Raw genomic sequence first — 18,907 nt, 5'->3', positions numbered from 1 at the left:
ATCTATAGCTATGTTTTACGAGCGTTCCCACATGTTGTTGAAACTACTATTGCTGGCCGGGTATGTGTAAACAAATCCCAGGGCTCCCCCCTCCTCTGCTGCTGACAATTGCAATGATATACTTGCCGCGCTGACAGCTTTACAATCCGGGCAGTCAGCAATCCTTGAGCAGCTAGGCTCTATCAAGTCCATCCTTGAACAGCATGAGAAAGCATTTGCGCACCTAAACAATAGGCTTGCGAAGATTGAGCCAGATTTCCAGTTTATTTCAAACGTAAGGTCTCAAATTGACAGTATACAAAGCATTACCGCCAACTGCTCAGCTCGGGTATCTACTTTGACTGCCCGAATGGACGACCTTGAAAACATGTCTCGCCGAAGCAATTTGGTGTTCTATGGGCTCAAAGATGTGGAAAACAAAAGCTGGAGTGAATCTGAGACATTAATAATTGATCCCTGCCAGGAGAACCTGAGCATAACCATTGAAAGCAATAATATTGAGCGAGCGCATCGTCTAGGCACGTTCAAAAGAAAAAAGCATTGCCCAATCATAGTTAAATTTCTGCATTTCAAGGACAAAGAATGCATTTTATCATCAGCGTATAACCTTAAATCAACTGATTACGCAATCAGTGAAGATTTCTCCCCTAATACCAGACTCGGCCGTAAACGCCTCATTGATTTTGTGAAAGCTAACCCCATCTCCTACAAGCTCCGTCACAACAGGCTAGTTTCTAATGGTAAAACATACATCTTTGATCACACCGCTGAGAAAGTGCTCGAAACGTAAATCATAGCAGCCACCAATTCCCCTCCGCAATAATGTATGGTCCAAAAATGATCATCTGTCACTTTTTTACACTAACATTCACCGAGCCACTAGATTCATTCATTCATGTTATTCATGCGATATCAGCATATCATCTTTAAAAGCAGAGTTGAGGCTAACAAACCTTGCTAGTCGTCGTCGTATCGCCAGTATGTGCTTATTTCCATAAGTTTTTTTTTTTTTACAGTTCACTTCGTATTCCACCCTACATTAGCCCTCCAGCAAGCATTTCACTCTGCGTTGGTCATCCCCTGCAAGTTGCCCGTCCACCGACTCATACCACGATGTTTGCTGCATCATTCTTTCCTCGCTCAGCCAAAGACTGGAACGGCCTTCCACATGTCGTCACTGCAACCACCTGTCCTTCCTCATTTTCGAATTGTATAGCTGCCATATTTAACGAATAACATCCTTGTACCTAAAATTAGATTCTATCTGTACCCTTATATAATATCCCCTAATCGGGGGCCTTTAAGGTACTGAAGCGATGTGATGTGATGGTGATACTCTTCATTATTCCACACAAGAGGTGTCTTTGCCAACATGTCTTGTTTTTGTGTCCCACACCAGCCTACGTATATGGGTTCGGGACAGTGTTTGGTGATTTGTATGGCAGAAGCAGGAATTGAAAAAAAAAAAAGAGGCGCCTCTAAGAGAGACCTTTTACTTACACCTCCATGTCTGTGAAAGATGACATTCATGCAGAACGAATGGTGACAGCGTCAAAAGAGATAGGCCAGCCCCTTTTGACACACACAGCGTGGAGCAGCAAGAGGGGTTGTGGCGAGGATCCCCCGTGCACACCACTTATTCATTCATGTTGAGTGTGCTATCTTTGCATGCTAGCTACAGAATGGCAAGCAGCAAGCAACCTTTCCTGCTACTCCAACGGAATGCACTGCATGTGAAATGAGCCACTAGCACAATTTTTATACCCAGTCGATGGAAAACCAACAAAATGTCCGTACACTGTGCAAGAATTTGCATCAGCCAACAGTCTACTGACACTGCTTTTGTCCAAAATGTGTTGCAGCCCTTTCATTAACAGCCAGCAAGACCAGGATATTTCGGGAGGCATTTTACAAAAGCAAACATGCCCGTGCATTGGACATTAGGATGCACCTATAACTCCGGGTGGTTGAAATTAAGGGGAGACACAGGTCTTAAAATGGTGGAAAAGATATGACAGCTTTTGTTTTCAAAAATGGCATATTCAGGTTCAATATATTCTAAAGTACCTAGCTACATAGTGTTGCGTATATAAGTCGCGACGATTTCTTGTCCCGCTCAGTGATCAAGGAACCCGTACGGGGTTCCGAAACATCTTGAACTTCTTGACTTGGTCAGTGACCGCATTCCTTTTTCTTTAATCCAATGCCTGACCAGACGAATTTTCGTCGAACCATTGATTAAGTTCCAAGGTCTGATTCAACCTTCAACTACCAAAAAATTGATATAGTCGACACCTGCGAAGCACTGAAATGGCAATTTCGGAGCAAAATGTGGCAGAACTTCGCAGCCATTGCTTCCTGAAACCGCATCCCCAATGGCTTGTCATCTTGTTCATAAGCTGGCGCTTTTCCCTATATCCTGGTATTACTTACTATTGCAAAATCCTCTTGAAACGCCCACATTCCACCATTTTCTGCAGCCTCCATGACAACCTCCAAATGGCTGGCATGCGCATTTCAAATGCGGTTTTCTCAACTTGGTGTTTTTTGCCAACATGACTAGCCTTGCGGAAGTTTTCGTGATGTTTTTATGGCGCCATTTCAGATAACCTTATACCATTGAAATCAGAAAGAACTAAACTATGAAAGCTATGCTATCTTTTTTTTTTATGGCTAAATCGAACTTATAAAATTTTGTGAACAATAATGTCATCTAATTATATTTCATAATTAAGATGATGATGATGAGTTTTTATGACGCCATGGCACAAGTTGTTTTTCGTCTTCTCGAGGTAGGGTCAAGACCCACAAGCATTTCTCCCTAAATAAGCTGAGCACCAGACCAGCTTGTACTCCATCGGTAGGCACTCGGCGGATGCCCAGACCACTAGACCACCGATGCGGTGTTTCATAATTATGGTGCTTCGACATAATTGAACATTTTTATATGATGATGTACCTCGAAAACAATATAAACAGCAGAGCTCTGCATGGCAGGTCTTTGGCTACAGTTCCGTTTCAACCAGAGCCAAAAATACTGAGCAAAAGTGTCTGCACGACCCATAAGAAATTACCTAATTAGGCTTCAGTTATTTTCCCATAATATAGGAACTAATTATTTTTGAAAATAGAAGGAAGAAATACACATATCTCTAATAATAAATATTTTCATTTTAGAACCACTGTCTCCTCTTTACCTGCAGCCCTCCACTACAGAAACAGCTTTTTGGGCATTCCTACACGAGTAGGGGGCAAGAGGAGCATTTAGTATGCACAGTAAATTACAAGAGAAACGGGAACATACCGGCAGATTCCACAGGCACCAACACTTTGCTCATCCGAAATCCCAGGATGGTTTTCGCACTTTCTCCAAAGCTGATGCATGGGATGTTGAACATTTTTACTAGCTTTTCAAATTTCTCATGAACCTCTAGAAGGTGCGGTGCATCTGTGAAACAGGAGAAACAAGTGCAGTAAATGCTTCAACAAAGCATGTGCATGATATTCTGATAAATGCATTTCACTCAGTCCACACTGTGGCAGGATGACAGTGTAAGCTCACCACAGAAATACAACGTCAGGCCAAATGGACAGCAGAAATAAATTTAGTCAAGCCCCCCCCCCCCCCCCATGTTGCGAGTTGGTGCATGATGCAAGCGGAGCAACCAAGACACATGTGCACACTATCAATTGTTTACTTGACAGAAAAGAGGCATCATTTATAACACTCAACTCGGGCACCTGACACATCGCATGATTGCTTTGAACACAGGCCGCTGTATTAATGATGGGAGCTTGAGAAATGGCTAGAAATTTGCCACCCCACTGTAAAGAATGCAATGGTGAGCTGGTGATAAGTGGCATTAACCCTTTCCGGTCGGGCATAGCCCAACAAAGCGTGCTGTTTCTCAAGGAAAAATGGTGTGCCATCTGGTTGGAATTGTTGTAGCCTGCAAATTGGCTATATTGATTTCCTCCCGAGGATAGCAGTACCATACTAATGCAAAAATATTTTTTGATGACGTGGTTTTGAGGGCCTCCATTTGCACCAAAAAACTGCGGCAAGACTTCCATTCCAGCAGGCATGTTGTATGGGTAATGACTTTGTAGAAATGGAATACGAGTTCAGTGATAAGCCTCTTTCAGCAAGGATTGCACGCTGACAAAAGAGGCAGCCTGGCTCCCACCTAGGGGACTCAAGCCCTAGCAGGGCTAAAATCAAACAGTGGCAACAACTAAGGCTCCCAAGATGTGCACAACAGGGATCCCAGGACTGCCACACTGCTCTATGGCCCCTTCCCACCTTGACAACTGCAGCTGCCACTGGTGGCATTCCATGTTTTTCAGCTTGCTCTGCGTCGTTTTATCCCTTGCAGTTGTATCCTGCTGTGCACTTTTATTTAGCAAACAATCTCACTGGCTACAGTATCTGAAATTATTGTTACTATCACCGATTTTTCCCACTCAGCAGGACCCAGGAAATGGTCTGCAAAAGCTGTCAACTTAAATAAAATCACTTTGGTGAGAAAAATCAACCTGAAAAATCACGTATTTTCTAAGTAGTGCCTGCAAGCAATAATAGCACTGTCATGTAGAGGTGACGATCCTCGGGTGGGAAGACTTCAAAAGGAAACTGTTGTTGGGTGAACCCTCAAAAAGACTGGATTCAGTAGCAGCAGGTGCGCTGGGGCGGTCTCAGAGTTGAGACTCAATTTAAAGGTAATGAAGACACGGGAGCCATCAACAATCGGGTATACACTACAGCTTTATGCATTGCATGAGCAAACTAGTTGCTAACTGAGCCGTCACCTCTGCACTGCACCTTTTGTCACCAGAATATGCTACATGGAAGTGCACTCGCCCCCAACAATCGCAAAGACAGATGGGGAAAGAAGCAGCTATCGCTTATGACTACCTCCCCCCATGCTCCAAAGCACGTCCGGTGGGGAGTATGCACGCACACCTCCAGTCCAGCCCTGTGACCAGGGGTGTACCCGTTATCGGTGCAGTTGCACGCCCATGATTTCGAGTCTCCTTTGTAAATCACCTCTACAGGAACGAACAGCATGCCATCAACTCGAGTGACAACAATAAAAAGTCCAGAAATCACCAAGCCTAAATATTCAAGCCAATCAATCCGATAGAATCCGTCTGAATCCAAGATTGCACCTTCCACAGCAGCAGCAATGGTTGTTTATGGCAGTGATTGTTAGGTCTCAGAATTGAGCTTTCAGACTGTCTTTCTGACCTCTATTTTAATCTGAAATACGAATATGTACAGCCTTTGTCAAAAGTTTAGAGGCCACGCCATGTGGCTAGTATGCATCACCAGAGTTGCAAATCCCTTTAAGGTAAAAGGAAGCCTCCCCTCTTCTAAGGTAAGGTCTTCCATGGATGATACTTACTACAGTCAAACCCGATTATATCCAACTCAATTATCCGTTATATCGAATAATTTCTGAGCACCACAAAACTACAACGTGCCTGTATACAAATGTACAGCTATATCGACAAAAATCGTCACATTCCATAGATTGAACTTTGGGCAACATCAGGCAACTCAAGAAGCTGCCTTCCCTTAACATATCTACAGGAGTTAGCTTCCCTGCAGGCCCTATCGAACTTTGGACAAGATAGGCAGGTAACAACTTGATTTCTGAGAGATTTTAGGGAGGGGCTGGAGATCAGACGGCCACAAGCCCTTGCACTGTGATGGCCTCTGCAGCCGTGACTGTTCTCCGACACTCCGGTTGACTCAAGAAGCTGGCTTTCCCTCAGCACATCCCCAGAGGTTGCCTTTTCCACATGGGCCTGCAGGGGCTATTGGTGCTATGGTGCTCCGTAGTGAGTGCAGACCAATGATGATGCAGATTTTCAATGACGCAGGCATGCCCAGCCAACCAGAAAAGGGGTTTTAGCACGTTGTGCCAGTTGTGCCCACGTAGTCACACAGTTCGCATGTACGGTGCATTTCGCATGGTTTTCGTTGTCTCTGTGTGCACAGAATGGCAAATGTGAAACAGCAGAACCTCCCCTTTTCCATGAAATTGGAAATTATCAAGTGAGCTGAACAAGGCGAGAAGAAACACCAAGTCGCCGTAGCGTACAAGAATCCGAGAAGCACGCTGAGCACCATTGTGAAGAACAAGGCTGAGCTGAGGCCCGGGCTACAGCGGAGTAGAGAAATGGTGGAAAAAGCAAGTAGTCTCTGCAATGCTTGCCCAACGCGCTTTTGGTTCTGGTGGCCTACAGGTACTATCAGAGAACATGGATGACTTGTGAACTTTACGCCAAGAGGCTCAAATCTTGGAACGACGACCTGGAGGGCCAACATCGCAATGTCTGCCTCATCAAAGACAATGGCTGTGCCCACCGCTGCAGTGCTAGTTTCAGCAACAATGAACTTTGCTTCCTGCTGCTGAACACAATGACAGTGCTTAAACCATTAGGCCAGGGAATAATCCGTGTGGTGAAGGATTGTTGTTGGAAACGTCTAGACTGAATGGCTCTTGCAAAATCTGAGGACTGGAAGAGACCTAAACATCGACCTCTTAGGCGCCCTGTCTATGTTGGGTAGGCCGTGAAATGATGTAAAAAACGACACTATACAAAACTGCTTTCAACATTCTGGTCTCCGCTTTCCTGGAGAAGACTGAGCAACTTTGTTGTCGAGCGAGCATGATGAAGCCGCCGCGGGTCTTGATGATTTGTGGAATCAGCTATCCAGATTTCTTGGTGCAATTTGTGATGGGGAGACCTTTTCTTTGCGGACAACGACACTTAGACTGCAAGAGAGCTTGCGGACGACGATATCATTGCCAACATCGCAGATAACCAGGACACCACTGATGCGAATTGTGACAAGGGCGTGTGATATCTTGTGCCCATGTGCTTTGACATGCTCTGTGCGCTCAGCATCGTTTGTCGTATTGCGTGTCAGTAGAAGGTTTCGGTCCCAGCTGCATGGAGTCTATCAACAACATTGAAAAATGAGTCCTCTCCTGGGTGTCGAACAAATTTTTGGGGTCAGTTCCGGGTTCTGCTCCGGAGCAACATTCTGTTCCGGTTTGAACCAGTTCAGACTCGATCGAACCGGTTCAAAAGAGTTCAGGACAAAAAATTTTAAGCGTAGATGGGTTTTAATCAGCTCTGTTATGCTGTTTACTCCACTCTGTGACATTGGTATGCAGGTTAAAAAAATGCAAAATGTGTATATTGCGAGATGTTTTCACTTTACCCACATTAATTTACTATCCGTGGCAAAAAGAGCAATTTACGGCAAGAACTGCAAAATCATATGAACTCAAAATTGTAAATATGCTGTGCATATGCTAGAATCCATCTGATGCGGTACACAAAGTGAAAAGCTCGCAGATTTTGCGTCTACAAAACCCTCCAGCTTCAGCAGTTTCGAAGACCTCATCACAATATATCGCCCCTGAAGTTCGTGGCAGTCGGGAATTTCTTCTACGCAGAGTACTTATACGGGTGCTGTCAGGACCACTGCATGCGTCCTCTATGTTACCGCACACTACTGAGAAAGGAAGCTGTCCTATACTGGCATCTATATACAACGAGTATGTTGAGGCAACCAAAAGGAATGAAAAATAAATGGCAGCTATATACAGACAGACACCTTTCCGTCTCCCCATAAACAACCTGGCGGTCAACCCCCTCCTGACTCTCCAAGACCACATGGTATAAGAATATACCAGACCTCTCCAACCACCCATCCCCCAACCAACAAAGCTTCGTAGGAACACTGGCTCTCCCTAGAAGCTAAGAGCTTACCGAACATTTTGTTTAAATCACCTGTTCAACATCGCCTTTGCAACTCAGGTTATATATCTCGAGCCCCTATATCTTAGTATCTTCATAAATGCAGCTAATCGTTGCTCCTCCCAAGTACACTGTAAAATTAAGAGAAAGAGGTGAGGTTGAGGTTGCTCCAAGCTATACGTGGAGTTAGCTTAGCTGATTCTGCCAGCAATTGCTCCACCATTGTAAAATTAAGACTCTGGCCTATGCTGACAACGCTGCACTCTTCTGTTGTGATAAAAAGAATATGATACAAAAAGGAGGCTTGGATGGGTTGGGAGCACTTGGTTTCTGCATGGACACAAATTTGCAACAGCTTCGTTGCAACATCGTTGCAAGTGCTTTATTGTGCAAGAAGGTACCTGCGCTACATATAATTTTTGTGATTTTTCTGGGGCGTTAGCAAAGGAAGCCTGTGCGTCGACAATTTGTTGCTCCCTTGATAGAGTCTGGAGATGCAGCTTTTGTCCACCAACTTGTTTCAGGGTTTTCATTTTTCAAAACCACAGACAACCCCTTCCTGGCAGCTGTGTTCAACAGGTGGCAAAGTGCTCATCTCTCTGTTCTGGACATGGTCGTGAGAGAATTTTGTTCTCATACATTCAGTTTTCCCACTCTTCGCTTTTCCTTAGAGTACCTGTACGGCCTCTCTATAGCCTTACCTATAGCCTTTCTTGACACCAGAGTGTTAAAGCAGGTTCAGCGGATGTAGATTCAATCTGCATCAGAAACCTTTTTTACACTTGGCCCTTACGCGTAGGGCGTGCCTTCGCACCAAGAGGACGTTTGCCATGGTCTGTGAATAGCTATCTGAGTGAGCAACGAGATACTATTGAATAACGAAATGCTCTGTTTTGTCCTGATGCTGTGTGACATACTTCTGCAGACTCTTAATAAAACGTTCAGATCACTCCTTACACTAAGATTTCTGCCTATGACGAAATACTCCGAAATTTCGCACAAACTTTTTGTGTTAATAGGACTGTTTAGCGTGTGGAAAACCCACATACTGGATACACATGCAGAACCGTCGTGTTCAACGAGGTCACTGTTCACAAGGCAGTGCATTTTAGCACGGGAGGAATGTGCTGATCAAGTTCGACTTCCTGACTGGTTGCCCTTCCTTGATGCCTACCGGAATTGTGATTTGCTGGCGAAGTAATTATTCCGTGATGGTGGGTGACGTGAGGCCATATGCTGAGATGACTGAATTCGATGCAGTCAAGTAATAAGGCATGAGGAAGTCTAGGAAGGGTCTTGATGTTCCATGCAACAACAATACAAAGAAGCTTCGGAGATGGCTGAGTAGCCTAAGGCATCAGTAAACGATGCTTTTCTGTTGCGCCGCCACTGGTACGAATCCCACTTTGGGTTAGAATGTGGCAGTTTTTTTTTTTTTTACTGCATTAGCAGTACAGCCTCCTTTTCCCAAAAAAGCCATGGTGCGTGTGTGCATGCGTACGTGCAAATGTGCAGCCTCCAACATTGTTGCACACTCCAGTGGGCACCCCCACATCGGGGCACTCACTGGTAAAAATGCATCTTCACCAGCCTTCACCCCCCTACCCCCTACCATTCACCTGAAAGCTGATGTAGGCAAGGCAGATTGCTGTGAATACTCCACGTATGCTGCCACCCAAGCGTTCTATGAAAGAACAATACCAACAAGCATAAGCCTTTCATCTCGGACACCAAGAAGCTGAAGTACGACAGCAAGATGCAGATATAAGCCACCCAGCAGAGAATTCAAGATTCAGCAGTCCAAGAACAGCGTGCTGATGCCGCCCGATATCAATTCGCATCTACTTTTCTTGTAAGCAGAACAATTTCAGCGCATCGGCATAACACAGAATCATTTTACCGCAATTACATTAAATTTCAGTAGCATCCCTCTGTGCATAATCATTATTGCATGCCAGCGAGCGCATGCATTTCTGCAATACCCCTCTGTGCAATCGCCATTCAATTTTTCTCTCTCAAGTATCTCTATCGCTGAAACAAGGCCGCCCTTCCATATTTGCGTTGCGTGTAACAAAGAATGTTCGGGTCTTCAAAAAAAAAAAAAAAACTGCACAAATTTATACATCCCTTATTTTTTAGTAATAGTAGTAATATCTGGGGTTCAACATGTCGAAGCAACATGGGTGCTATCATGGACGCTGTAGTGGAGGATTCCAGATTAACAAAGACTAGCAGAGGTTTTTCAATGTGCGTTGACATCGCACAGCATATGCGTGTTTTTTTTTAAATTGTGCCGCAATCGAAATGCGGCCCCTGCGGCTGGGATCGAACCCGCGACCTTGGGATCAGCAGCTGAGTGGCGCAGCCAACTGAACCTTTTTTTTTTTTATTGCACCACTGAGCCACAGCGAGGGTTTTTATTTAGTACCTGCTGTCTAAGACAACGAATGCCTCTGAAGGTAACTGTTGCACAATGTGGTGAGGTCGTTGCACCTATGTTTTACATATATATGGTACATGACACAAAGAAAGCAAAGCTATTCTCACTCAGTGTTTTATGAGCTAAAGCAGTGCTAAGAATTTCATTAAAACAATATGCCAACATGTAAAAGAGGGAGACTAATGAACAACATCAATCTATGATCCTGATGATGATCCATAACAGCACGACAGACGGGACAAAGAAGAGGAGACACAACACACAGCGCTGTGTGTTGTGTCTCCTCTTCTTTGTCCTGTCTGTCGCGCTGTTATGGATCATCGTCAGCACCAACTCGCCCAACAACTGGTATTGTCAAACATCAATCTGACGTTCAATGCTTTAGAATTGCTGAAAGCACATTACAGAAGTGCCAACTGAGTTGCTTCTTCGGCAATGGCCATCTTTCAATTTTGCTGTCGCATAGACTTGGCGCATTTTCGCACTGTATAGTGCAGACAGCTTTCAGTGGGTAAATCTACATGCAAACACCTCTCATTTTGTTTAAAAAAAAAAGTATGCCGGGTTGCAAAATAAGTGGGACTGAACAGAGTTGCAAACTGGTTCAGAACAGTTCCTTTGAATCGTCTCGGTTTGGATTCAGTTCCAAGATGCCGAAAAAAATATGGCTTCAGTTAGGTTCCGGTTCCGGGCAACAATACAAGTTTGGTTCTGGTTTCGGGTTTTAAAGTGACTTTGCAAGCAGATGCAATTAAAAACTAATCAAGCAACAAACTAATGGGGCAATCTGAATGCTTTGCTGGAGAAACACAAGATAGTGTGCGGGCCAGATGATTCACGCACCACTTCCCAAGTAGCCCTGTGAAAGCGTACCTTTTCCAAGCTCCTGCACTTCCACAGATGGCAGGAGGAGCAGCTTGAAACTGGCACTGAAGTCACCCAGATCAGCCCCACGATGGGGCACCGCATAGAACACCACTCCAGCGGTGTTCCGTACCATGGCTTCGTACTGAGGAGACTCGCTGGCAACTGCCAACATCTGTTTCACCAGGAGGCCTGAGAGAAACAAAGGCAGCAAGGTACTGCACCAAAGCACAGCCACAATCCTCCACACTTTACAGGTCTGGGAACACGGCACACCACTCTACCAGTTAGCTAAAGCCAGCAGATTAAGGCAGGGCAGGGCCTAATCAGTTAACAACACTTGGGTGATTACACGCACATTAGCATGCCATCTCTCGCTTAAGGGCATGAGGATGCATGCTTTTTCAACCACAGAAAAAAACCGCCAACACAAATTTCAGGTGTCACTCAAAAGAATGGCTCATGCCGGCAAATAAGTCACTGATGTTTCTACATGAATCGACCACACTCGTGACGCTGCACCACTCATCCGAGATCCGACATGACAATTTCTCGAGATTTTTTTTGTTGTTGTTGAAAGCAAACACTGCACCTCCAGAGCAGACTGCCAACCCCCACATATTCATGTAGAAAAGGAAAACAGCAACGCGGACCAAAGGGTTTTAGTAAAGATGCTTCGGTTTCCATGAGGAAGCCTTGCTCACTTAACGGAAAGCCCAAAAGACAAAGCAGTCACCCCAGGCATCTTTCGTACGTTAGCGGAAGATTACCGTTGCTGCAATTCTGAGTTTTTCCTGTGCTTTGGATTGGTAGTGACTACACGTATTGGTGTGACATGCAGTCCTTTTCCCTTGCAATAGTGGATACTTGTTCCCAGTTGATCTTGTGCTTCGTGGATCCCATGTGTTCCGCAAGAAAGTTAGATGCAACATTCTTTTTTTTAAAGACCTCTTTCTTGTGCTCCTTCAGTTGTCTTTTGAAGTTCCCGCTCCCACCTATATCAGCATAGTCATAGTCTGCACAGGAGAACTTTAGGCGGCGCCCAGGAAAGTTCTCTGCCCTGAACAACTCGTGCCGCAACTTGCATGTGGGAGCATGAGTGACATGTGCATCATAAGTGTGCACAACATGCATCAAACATTCGCTCACACCTTGGCAAAAGAGGACCAGTCGATTCCAATGGACGAAATGACTGTCGTAACTCGATGAGCTCTCGGCGTGCTTGGCATAGGTCAGAAGCTCAATCTTGGGGCCTTGTGTAGATATTTTTTTAGGGACATCAGATGCAGGCCTGATAAACAGAATTACAGAGGGCCTCTTCGATTATCCGCCTCTGGCAGCCCGCAGGCTGCCTGCGGGCTGCCAGAGCGCGGAGCCAGGCGCTCCATTTTCTCGGGCTGCTCCGCGCACTTCCGGTGGCTGCCCAGAACGCGTTCGTTTTTGTCTGGCTGGGCGGTTTCGGACTGCCAGCGGGCAGCCAGACTCGCCAGGACGATTTTGTGCTGGCAGCACTCGGGCAACTAGCAGACGATGGAGAACTGGTATGGTAGCGGGAAGCGCGCGTGGTCATTTTTATATAAACTAGAAGGACCGCGGTTCTTCATGTGATGTTTTGTGCGATGCAGGCGCTTGTTTCGACTACACCACGGTGCATCATCGTCTGTGTCACCTGCAATGGCGTCTTTTGCGATAGTTCTCGCTGTTTATCCATTTGTTTTGCGTACGTGTGTGTGATCGCAGTTTAATCGTCTCATCACCTCGCAAGCACAAATGCTCGCTTCATATTACAGTTGCATATAGTTCTGATTCACAAAATATTTCGGCTTTTAATTTCGTGCGCTCAGCTGACATTGCGATGGTGTTTCAAGACCTTTCACGAGAGCGACCGCAGATTCCAGCTCTGAGTACGCACTCAGACACGCGCATATATGCATGCGCTGATTGTGTTTGGCGAGGTGTTAGTTGAGCGCGATACAAAAGCGTATGGTCTTCATTGCGTTCTGTGCAATGGAAAGGTGGATATGGTTTTAGAAACGTTTGATTGATTGAAACATGTCCTTTATTAAAAGCCTTCACGAGCAAACTGCTCGATGCATCTCTGTGCGCGCATATATGTCCATGGCCACACAGTTGTCACTTAGCAGCCGATCCAGGCGAGTGCAGATTATGTCGTCACCAACTGTTGTACAGCTTGATGCTCGGGCCTTCCGTCACAAATGGTTAAAATGTCTGAGAAAAACCGTACGCATGCATCTCGTTACGTTTGGCGCATTAAAGAGAGAACAAGAATTTCCTAGCGTGGAACATCATGCATGCACACGTGGTACGTGAGGCGCCAACACGCAAGGCCAGATTGCAGCGGCTTTCATTCGAGTGCCAGTCCTCTGCGGTAAAGTTGTAGCATTACAGACACGATACGCAGCTAAATTTGTATAGTACAGCCACTTGTTCCAGATGAACATTCAATCAGCTGATCGCATTTGTCAAGATTATGCGTGCATTCCTTGCCAGCAGCAAAAGCCGGCGGCTGACAGACTACAGTTGAATGGAACGTATCCCGATTCTTTTCTGATTACAGTCCTCAGGAGTTCACAAACGTGGAAATTGCAACGCCCACAGCGCAGAGTCAATCACCGTGCAGGGTCAATCGTCTGCGGTCATATATATACCAGTCATACTTACTGCGTAGTAAACAAACATGCGATAATCCAAGAGTATGGCGTGTCGTTTGACGAGCAATGCACGAGCAGTTTTTCCCTCCAATGTGGTGTCAAATGAAAGACGTTAGATTGCGATTGCTCATCACATGCTTTTGAGGATTTCTCGACGCTTACACAGCACACTGTGCACCGAAGGCACACGCTAGCGTTGTCGTTGCCGATGTGTACGGGTGCGAGCACGATCAGCTGTTTGTTCTGCAGTCTGCGGCAGCCCTCAATAACTTCAGGTCATTGTTTTCGATCTCATATTTGTGCCGTACGCATGCATAGCAATGAGACGCTGCAGAACGCGAAGCTATGGAGAGCATCTGCCCTCTGTGATCCGTGCATAGCTTGCCACCGTGATCGCCGTGGGCTGGTTCCGGTAGCCGCCAGCCACGGAGCAAGACCGTATAAGAGGTGAAACTCCCGTCAGCACGAGCGAGCGCAGGCGACCAGATAAAGTCACAATTGTATGCGCCGACGGGGGGCGCATGCAGTGGCGGCGCCTTCGGCGCCTCGTAGAAGCAGCAGGGAAAAAAAATTAAAAATGCAGCGCCCGGGCAGGCGGCACGCGCTCAAAGCAGACGACAAGCAGACGACATGGGTGTTTGCTTCAGCGGGCACGCCGGGAAGTTGTATTTCTGCACCCTTAAGTCAAACAGCAACAGTTCTTGTCGGTGCCTGTTGGAGGGCCGTAATACTAACAGCGCTGCTACGAGCAGTGCGGCCTCCTTCGGAATTTGCTAGTTAAGATGGGACGCAGGTGTTTTGTTCGAAATTGCAAAAGCGGTTACAAGTGTTGCAGGGAGAAGGTGAGCAAGGTGAGAAGTTGTAGCCGCTTGTTGCCTTCTCGGCTGACGTATAAACGCTGTGCCGTACGACGCCCGCGTTCTCCTCCAGCTGATGAAACTTAGCGTGGTCACATACTCGACGAACGTGAAGGCATGTTTGCCTTCGACGAATGCCAGCAGCGCTTATACCCATCCAATCAAAGTCAACGCACGGGTGTCAAACAAAAGCCCTGCGTACAACCAGAAGCTACAGATTATCTTATAGCGGTCATGGAAAAGGACGCGTTTTATTTTTTACTGTGTTCAAATGGTTGAAGCCTAACAGCAGTTGCTCTTCGGGCTACCAGCGGTAAAGAAGCGCACGAGAGTGCCCTCAATAGAAGGCAGGCGCGCGCGGCCGAACAGGAGCAACACGCTCGACCGGTTGCTTTGGCAACCGAAATGCAGTAGTTTCTTTCCAGGCCGCCAGCAGGATAGTGGCGCCTCGGGCTTGTGACCTTTTCTGGTCGCCGCAGACGGCGGAGTTTCCACTCCTTATAGTCTTCCTCCGTGCCGCCAGCCCATGTGACCATGATGCGCTTTCCTGTCAGGGGCGAACTTGCTGGCAGCCAGCGGGCTGCCCGATCGTGGTAAATCGAAGAGGCCCAGTGAATATACATGACTCTCTCTGTCTCTGTGCGTGCGTGCGTGCGTGCATGCATGTGTGTGTAGCCTGAGTTGGAGGCCATTAAGGACATAAAGAGGTTTACAGGGCATCACTTATCAAATTCTCTGCGCAGACTGCAAATATATATAGGTGCGAGCCGGAACTTCGAAAGATGACTGAAGGAGCATAAGAACGAAATCAGAAAGAAGAAAGTTGCATCTAATGTGCTTGTGGAACACATGGAGTCCACAAAGCACAAGACCAACTGGGGAGTAGCGACTACTATCGCAAGGGAAAAGGACTGGATGTCACTCCAGTACCTGTAGTCCCTACCAATCCAAACTACAGAAAAAACCCAAAATTGCAGCAATGTTAATCTTCCACCCAGGTACACAGATGCCTGGGGCGACTGCTTCACCTTCCATCCAGTGAGCAAGGCTTCCGCATGGAACATCTTTAACAACAGCCTGTGACATGACCTCAACTCCACCCAGAGTTCGAAGCCATTATATGTATAGACAAGCAAGGACACTCTCGCCCTTCCCTCAGGTCCAGCAACCGCTTACCTCCCATTGAATGCGTAATCCAAATAATAGGCCTGCCTCCCACACCAGCTCGATGAAGCTTGGCCAACATGTCAGTTGCTCTGAACACCAGTGTCCGCCTGTGAAAAAGCAATGACAGGACAGAAAAAGTACAGCCCAGCTAGTGCTGCAGCTTCCAGGGATGGCTGCACTCACTTGTCCGACTCCAGGGGGCAGTTCGGCGACCACTGGCTCAAATATGTGTCATAGTCCAGAGCCAGTATCCGCGTGTTGGGTATGTCTTCAGCTAGCCAGCTCTGCAAGCCAGCAAGAACCAAGGCAATCCAGCTTCAGTGTCTGCACTGCTACTGCCAGGATAATGCCTCACACACGCTGCTTTCCATGCCAGAGCTTCAGGAAAGAAATACGGGGATACCTTTGGCCAGCACTTGGTGTACTTCTGGTGCATTGCCCGCGCTCGAGGGGATGTATGATCCACCATGATCTTACAGGCACTGCTCCGCACTGCTGACACTGTCGGTTCTTCCAGCAGGCTTTCCAGCTTGTTTAGTGTGCCTTGGCTGTCATGCTGCCTCCACGTTTTGAACACGCTGCCCAAAAGACCGTGCACAAAAATGATGTCTGCTGTCACAGACGGCTCCCTGCAACAGCAAGCGCATGAGATGCAACACTAAGAGAAACCACCTTTCCTTGAAGCTTACGTGCCACTGCTGTTAGCACTCACTACAAAAGCAGCTAGGGGTTAGGAAAACTGGCAAGTCATCTGTTACAGGAGACTAGCAGAGCCAGAAACATGCTAATAATGAAGGAGTGGCGATTGTGCATATTCACGGAGGCAATAGACGATATAAAATCTGAATTTGGTTTAGTAAAATTTGGCGTCCCCCAAGGTTCTATTCTAGGACCCCTTTTGTTCAATGTGTACATCAACGAAATTGTTAATATTCCTTTAACTACTAATATTGTGTCGTATGCCGATGACACAAACGTGTTCTTTTCAGGCACTAACCTACAAACACTTGAACAGCAATCAAATGTCTGGCTGAAAGAGTTAATGATCTGGCTCTCTGTCAATAAACTTGAATTGAATGTTAACAAAACGAAATTCATGCTTTTCCACCCAGAAAATAAGCCAGTAGATCACCACATCTCACTTCAGTTTAATAACTTAAGAATTGAGGAAGTGCAGCATTCAGTTTCTTGGTGTGTATTTCCGCAGTGATCTAGGGTGGACCGATTACGTGTACAACATCAGATTGAAAATGGCCAAATCTTTACGTGTGATTTATCGAATAAGACACCTTCTCCCACAGCAGGTTAAAAAAACAGTTATATTTTGCTCTGGTTCACTGTCATCTAGTATGTTGCAATCTAGTATGGGGTACCTGCAATAAAACTGATTCACATAAATTATTTGCTCTCCAGAAAAGAGCCTTACGTGCCTTATGTATAAGTCCAACTGATGAAACAAATCTCTTCAAAACTTTTCATGCATGCAGTTTCCTTAACTGTTACTTTAACTTAGTGATTCACATGTTTTTATAAAATTAAAGTATTTCACTTCTTTCCAGAATATGCTTTTCATGCATGCAGTTTCCTTAACTGTTACAACTTTAACTTAGCGATTCACATGTTTTATAAAATTAAAGTATTTCACTTCTTTCCAGAATATGTACCTTTCTAGAAACATTAAACACGAACTGCGCGTGGTTTCGCTATCTACTACAAGATCCAGAACGAATTATGGAACACAAAGTATAATTAACCGAATTGCATCCTTATGTAATACGCACCCACCTTTAGTGGAAATGGCTCAAGAAGCTACAAGCTCTTTTGTCTTTAAGAAGTTGCTCTTTCCTCTTTTGTAATTTTGAGATTACTTGAGTTTAGTTGGTACTGTTTTTTTAACAAGTTTTGTGGATTTTTTTGTTGCCTGTATATTTATACTCCAGTGTCTGTTATCTATTTTGCAAATGATTTTTGTTTTTATAGTTATAAGCTGTGTTGTATTTTTATGGTTAGACAGTTCAGGCGTAACGGTATCATGTTTCTGTTTTTTGTTTAGATTTTAGTAATGTCTTTCTCTTTTGTCTTTGTGATCAGGTCTGCTACCCTAAAGTATGCTGTTCTTTTCTTGAAAAGTGATTTTTTTCTTACTGTAAATGTGATTTGTTGTTTAGTCACCAGTGTCCTGATGTGTAAGCCGGGGTGTAGGCCTCGTCAGGAGGCATGCTCTGTCTGCCTCCTTTTGCCTCTCCCCGGGGGCATGTTGTAAATATGGCCGAATAAACTTTTCAATTCAACTTTTCAATTCCATACAATAAACCAAGGTAAGCACAGCAAACCAACTGTGAGGCCACACACCAAGGCTAGCCCCTGCCGCTTTCCCTTCTTCGATGAAAAGAGACCGTGGAAAAAAGAAAAAAAAATGTACCAGCTGGGAAACAGCAGCCATGAAGCTCATGTAAAGAAAGCTAGTTTTAGCACAATAGCATTACGGCTCCCGTTGTGCACAAAATCCGGCACTGTGAGCGAAAAAGGTGGGCTCGGTGACTGTGCCATTAACCAGTTTGCTCTCGTCATGCAGAAGGTCTCCAGCATTATCAGATGCCTACTGCTTCCTGCCCTTGCGTGTGCGTCGTCGGATGCATCGCTGGGCCCAGTTTCCCTCTACCAAGATGGGGCGGCCACGTGCCACCCTTTCCCATACCAGAACAAATCACCGTCATTCCCGTCCGTACCACCCTTGGAATGCAAACTGCCATTCCTCGGAACGCCTTGGAAGCCACCATTGCCATAAACAGCAACAGATCCACCAGCTTTAAGAGAACTGCAGTCGATACAGCTCTGTGGGCTCGATGACTGTGCCACGGTAGAGTCCACTATCCAGTTTGCTTTCGTTATGCAGGTCAGTCAAACTTACTCTCTTTTTGCTAAAAAATCAAGCAATTACTTTCTCGTACAGCTGCCGAGCCCACGGTGCTGTGTCGCGGTTGCCGCTGAATGTATTCACGTTATACACTTGCTACTAATCCTATCTGGCAATGTTGAGACTAACCCAGGTCCTGCCAACATGGATTGTGTACTGACCGAGTTGCAGAACCTTACTGCAGGTCAATCTAAACTTGAAGAAATACAGG

The 18,907-nt window shown here is 45.8% G+C and overlaps 1 protein-coding gene across 7 annotated transcripts in view; it reads right to left on the bottom strand.

Annotated features, from left to right (window-relative positions):
- Window positions 1-18,907, bottom strand: part of LOC144108642 (protein SERAC1-like) — a 92,943-nt gene that overhangs the window by 12,099 nt on the left and 61,937 nt on the right. For all 7 annotated transcript variants that reach the window (XM_077641847.1, XM_077641855.1, XM_077641833.1 and 4 more), the window contains exons 8-12: window positions 16,183-16,408; window positions 15,963-16,063; window positions 15,789-15,886; window positions 11,093-11,275; window positions 3,305-3,448 (exon numbers count right to left, since the gene is read on the bottom strand). In XM_077641847.1, the coding sequence (XP_077497973.1) occupies window positions 3,305-3,448; window positions 11,093-11,275; window positions 15,789-15,886; window positions 15,963-16,063; window positions 16,183-16,408 (752 nt within the window). The remainder of the gene's footprint in view (window positions 1-3,304; window positions 3,449-11,092; window positions 11,276-15,788; window positions 15,887-15,962; window positions 16,064-16,182; window positions 16,409-18,907) is intronic.

This window comes from Amblyomma americanum, chromosome 1, assembly GCF_052857255.1.
Source record: "Amblyomma americanum isolate KBUSLIRL-KWMA chromosome 1, ASM5285725v1, whole genome shotgun sequence".
NCBI classification, from domain to species: Eukaryota; Metazoa; Arthropoda; class Arachnida; order Ixodida; family Ixodidae; genus Amblyomma; species Amblyomma americanum.
This window is presented reverse-complemented; position numbering and strand designations above follow the sequence as displayed.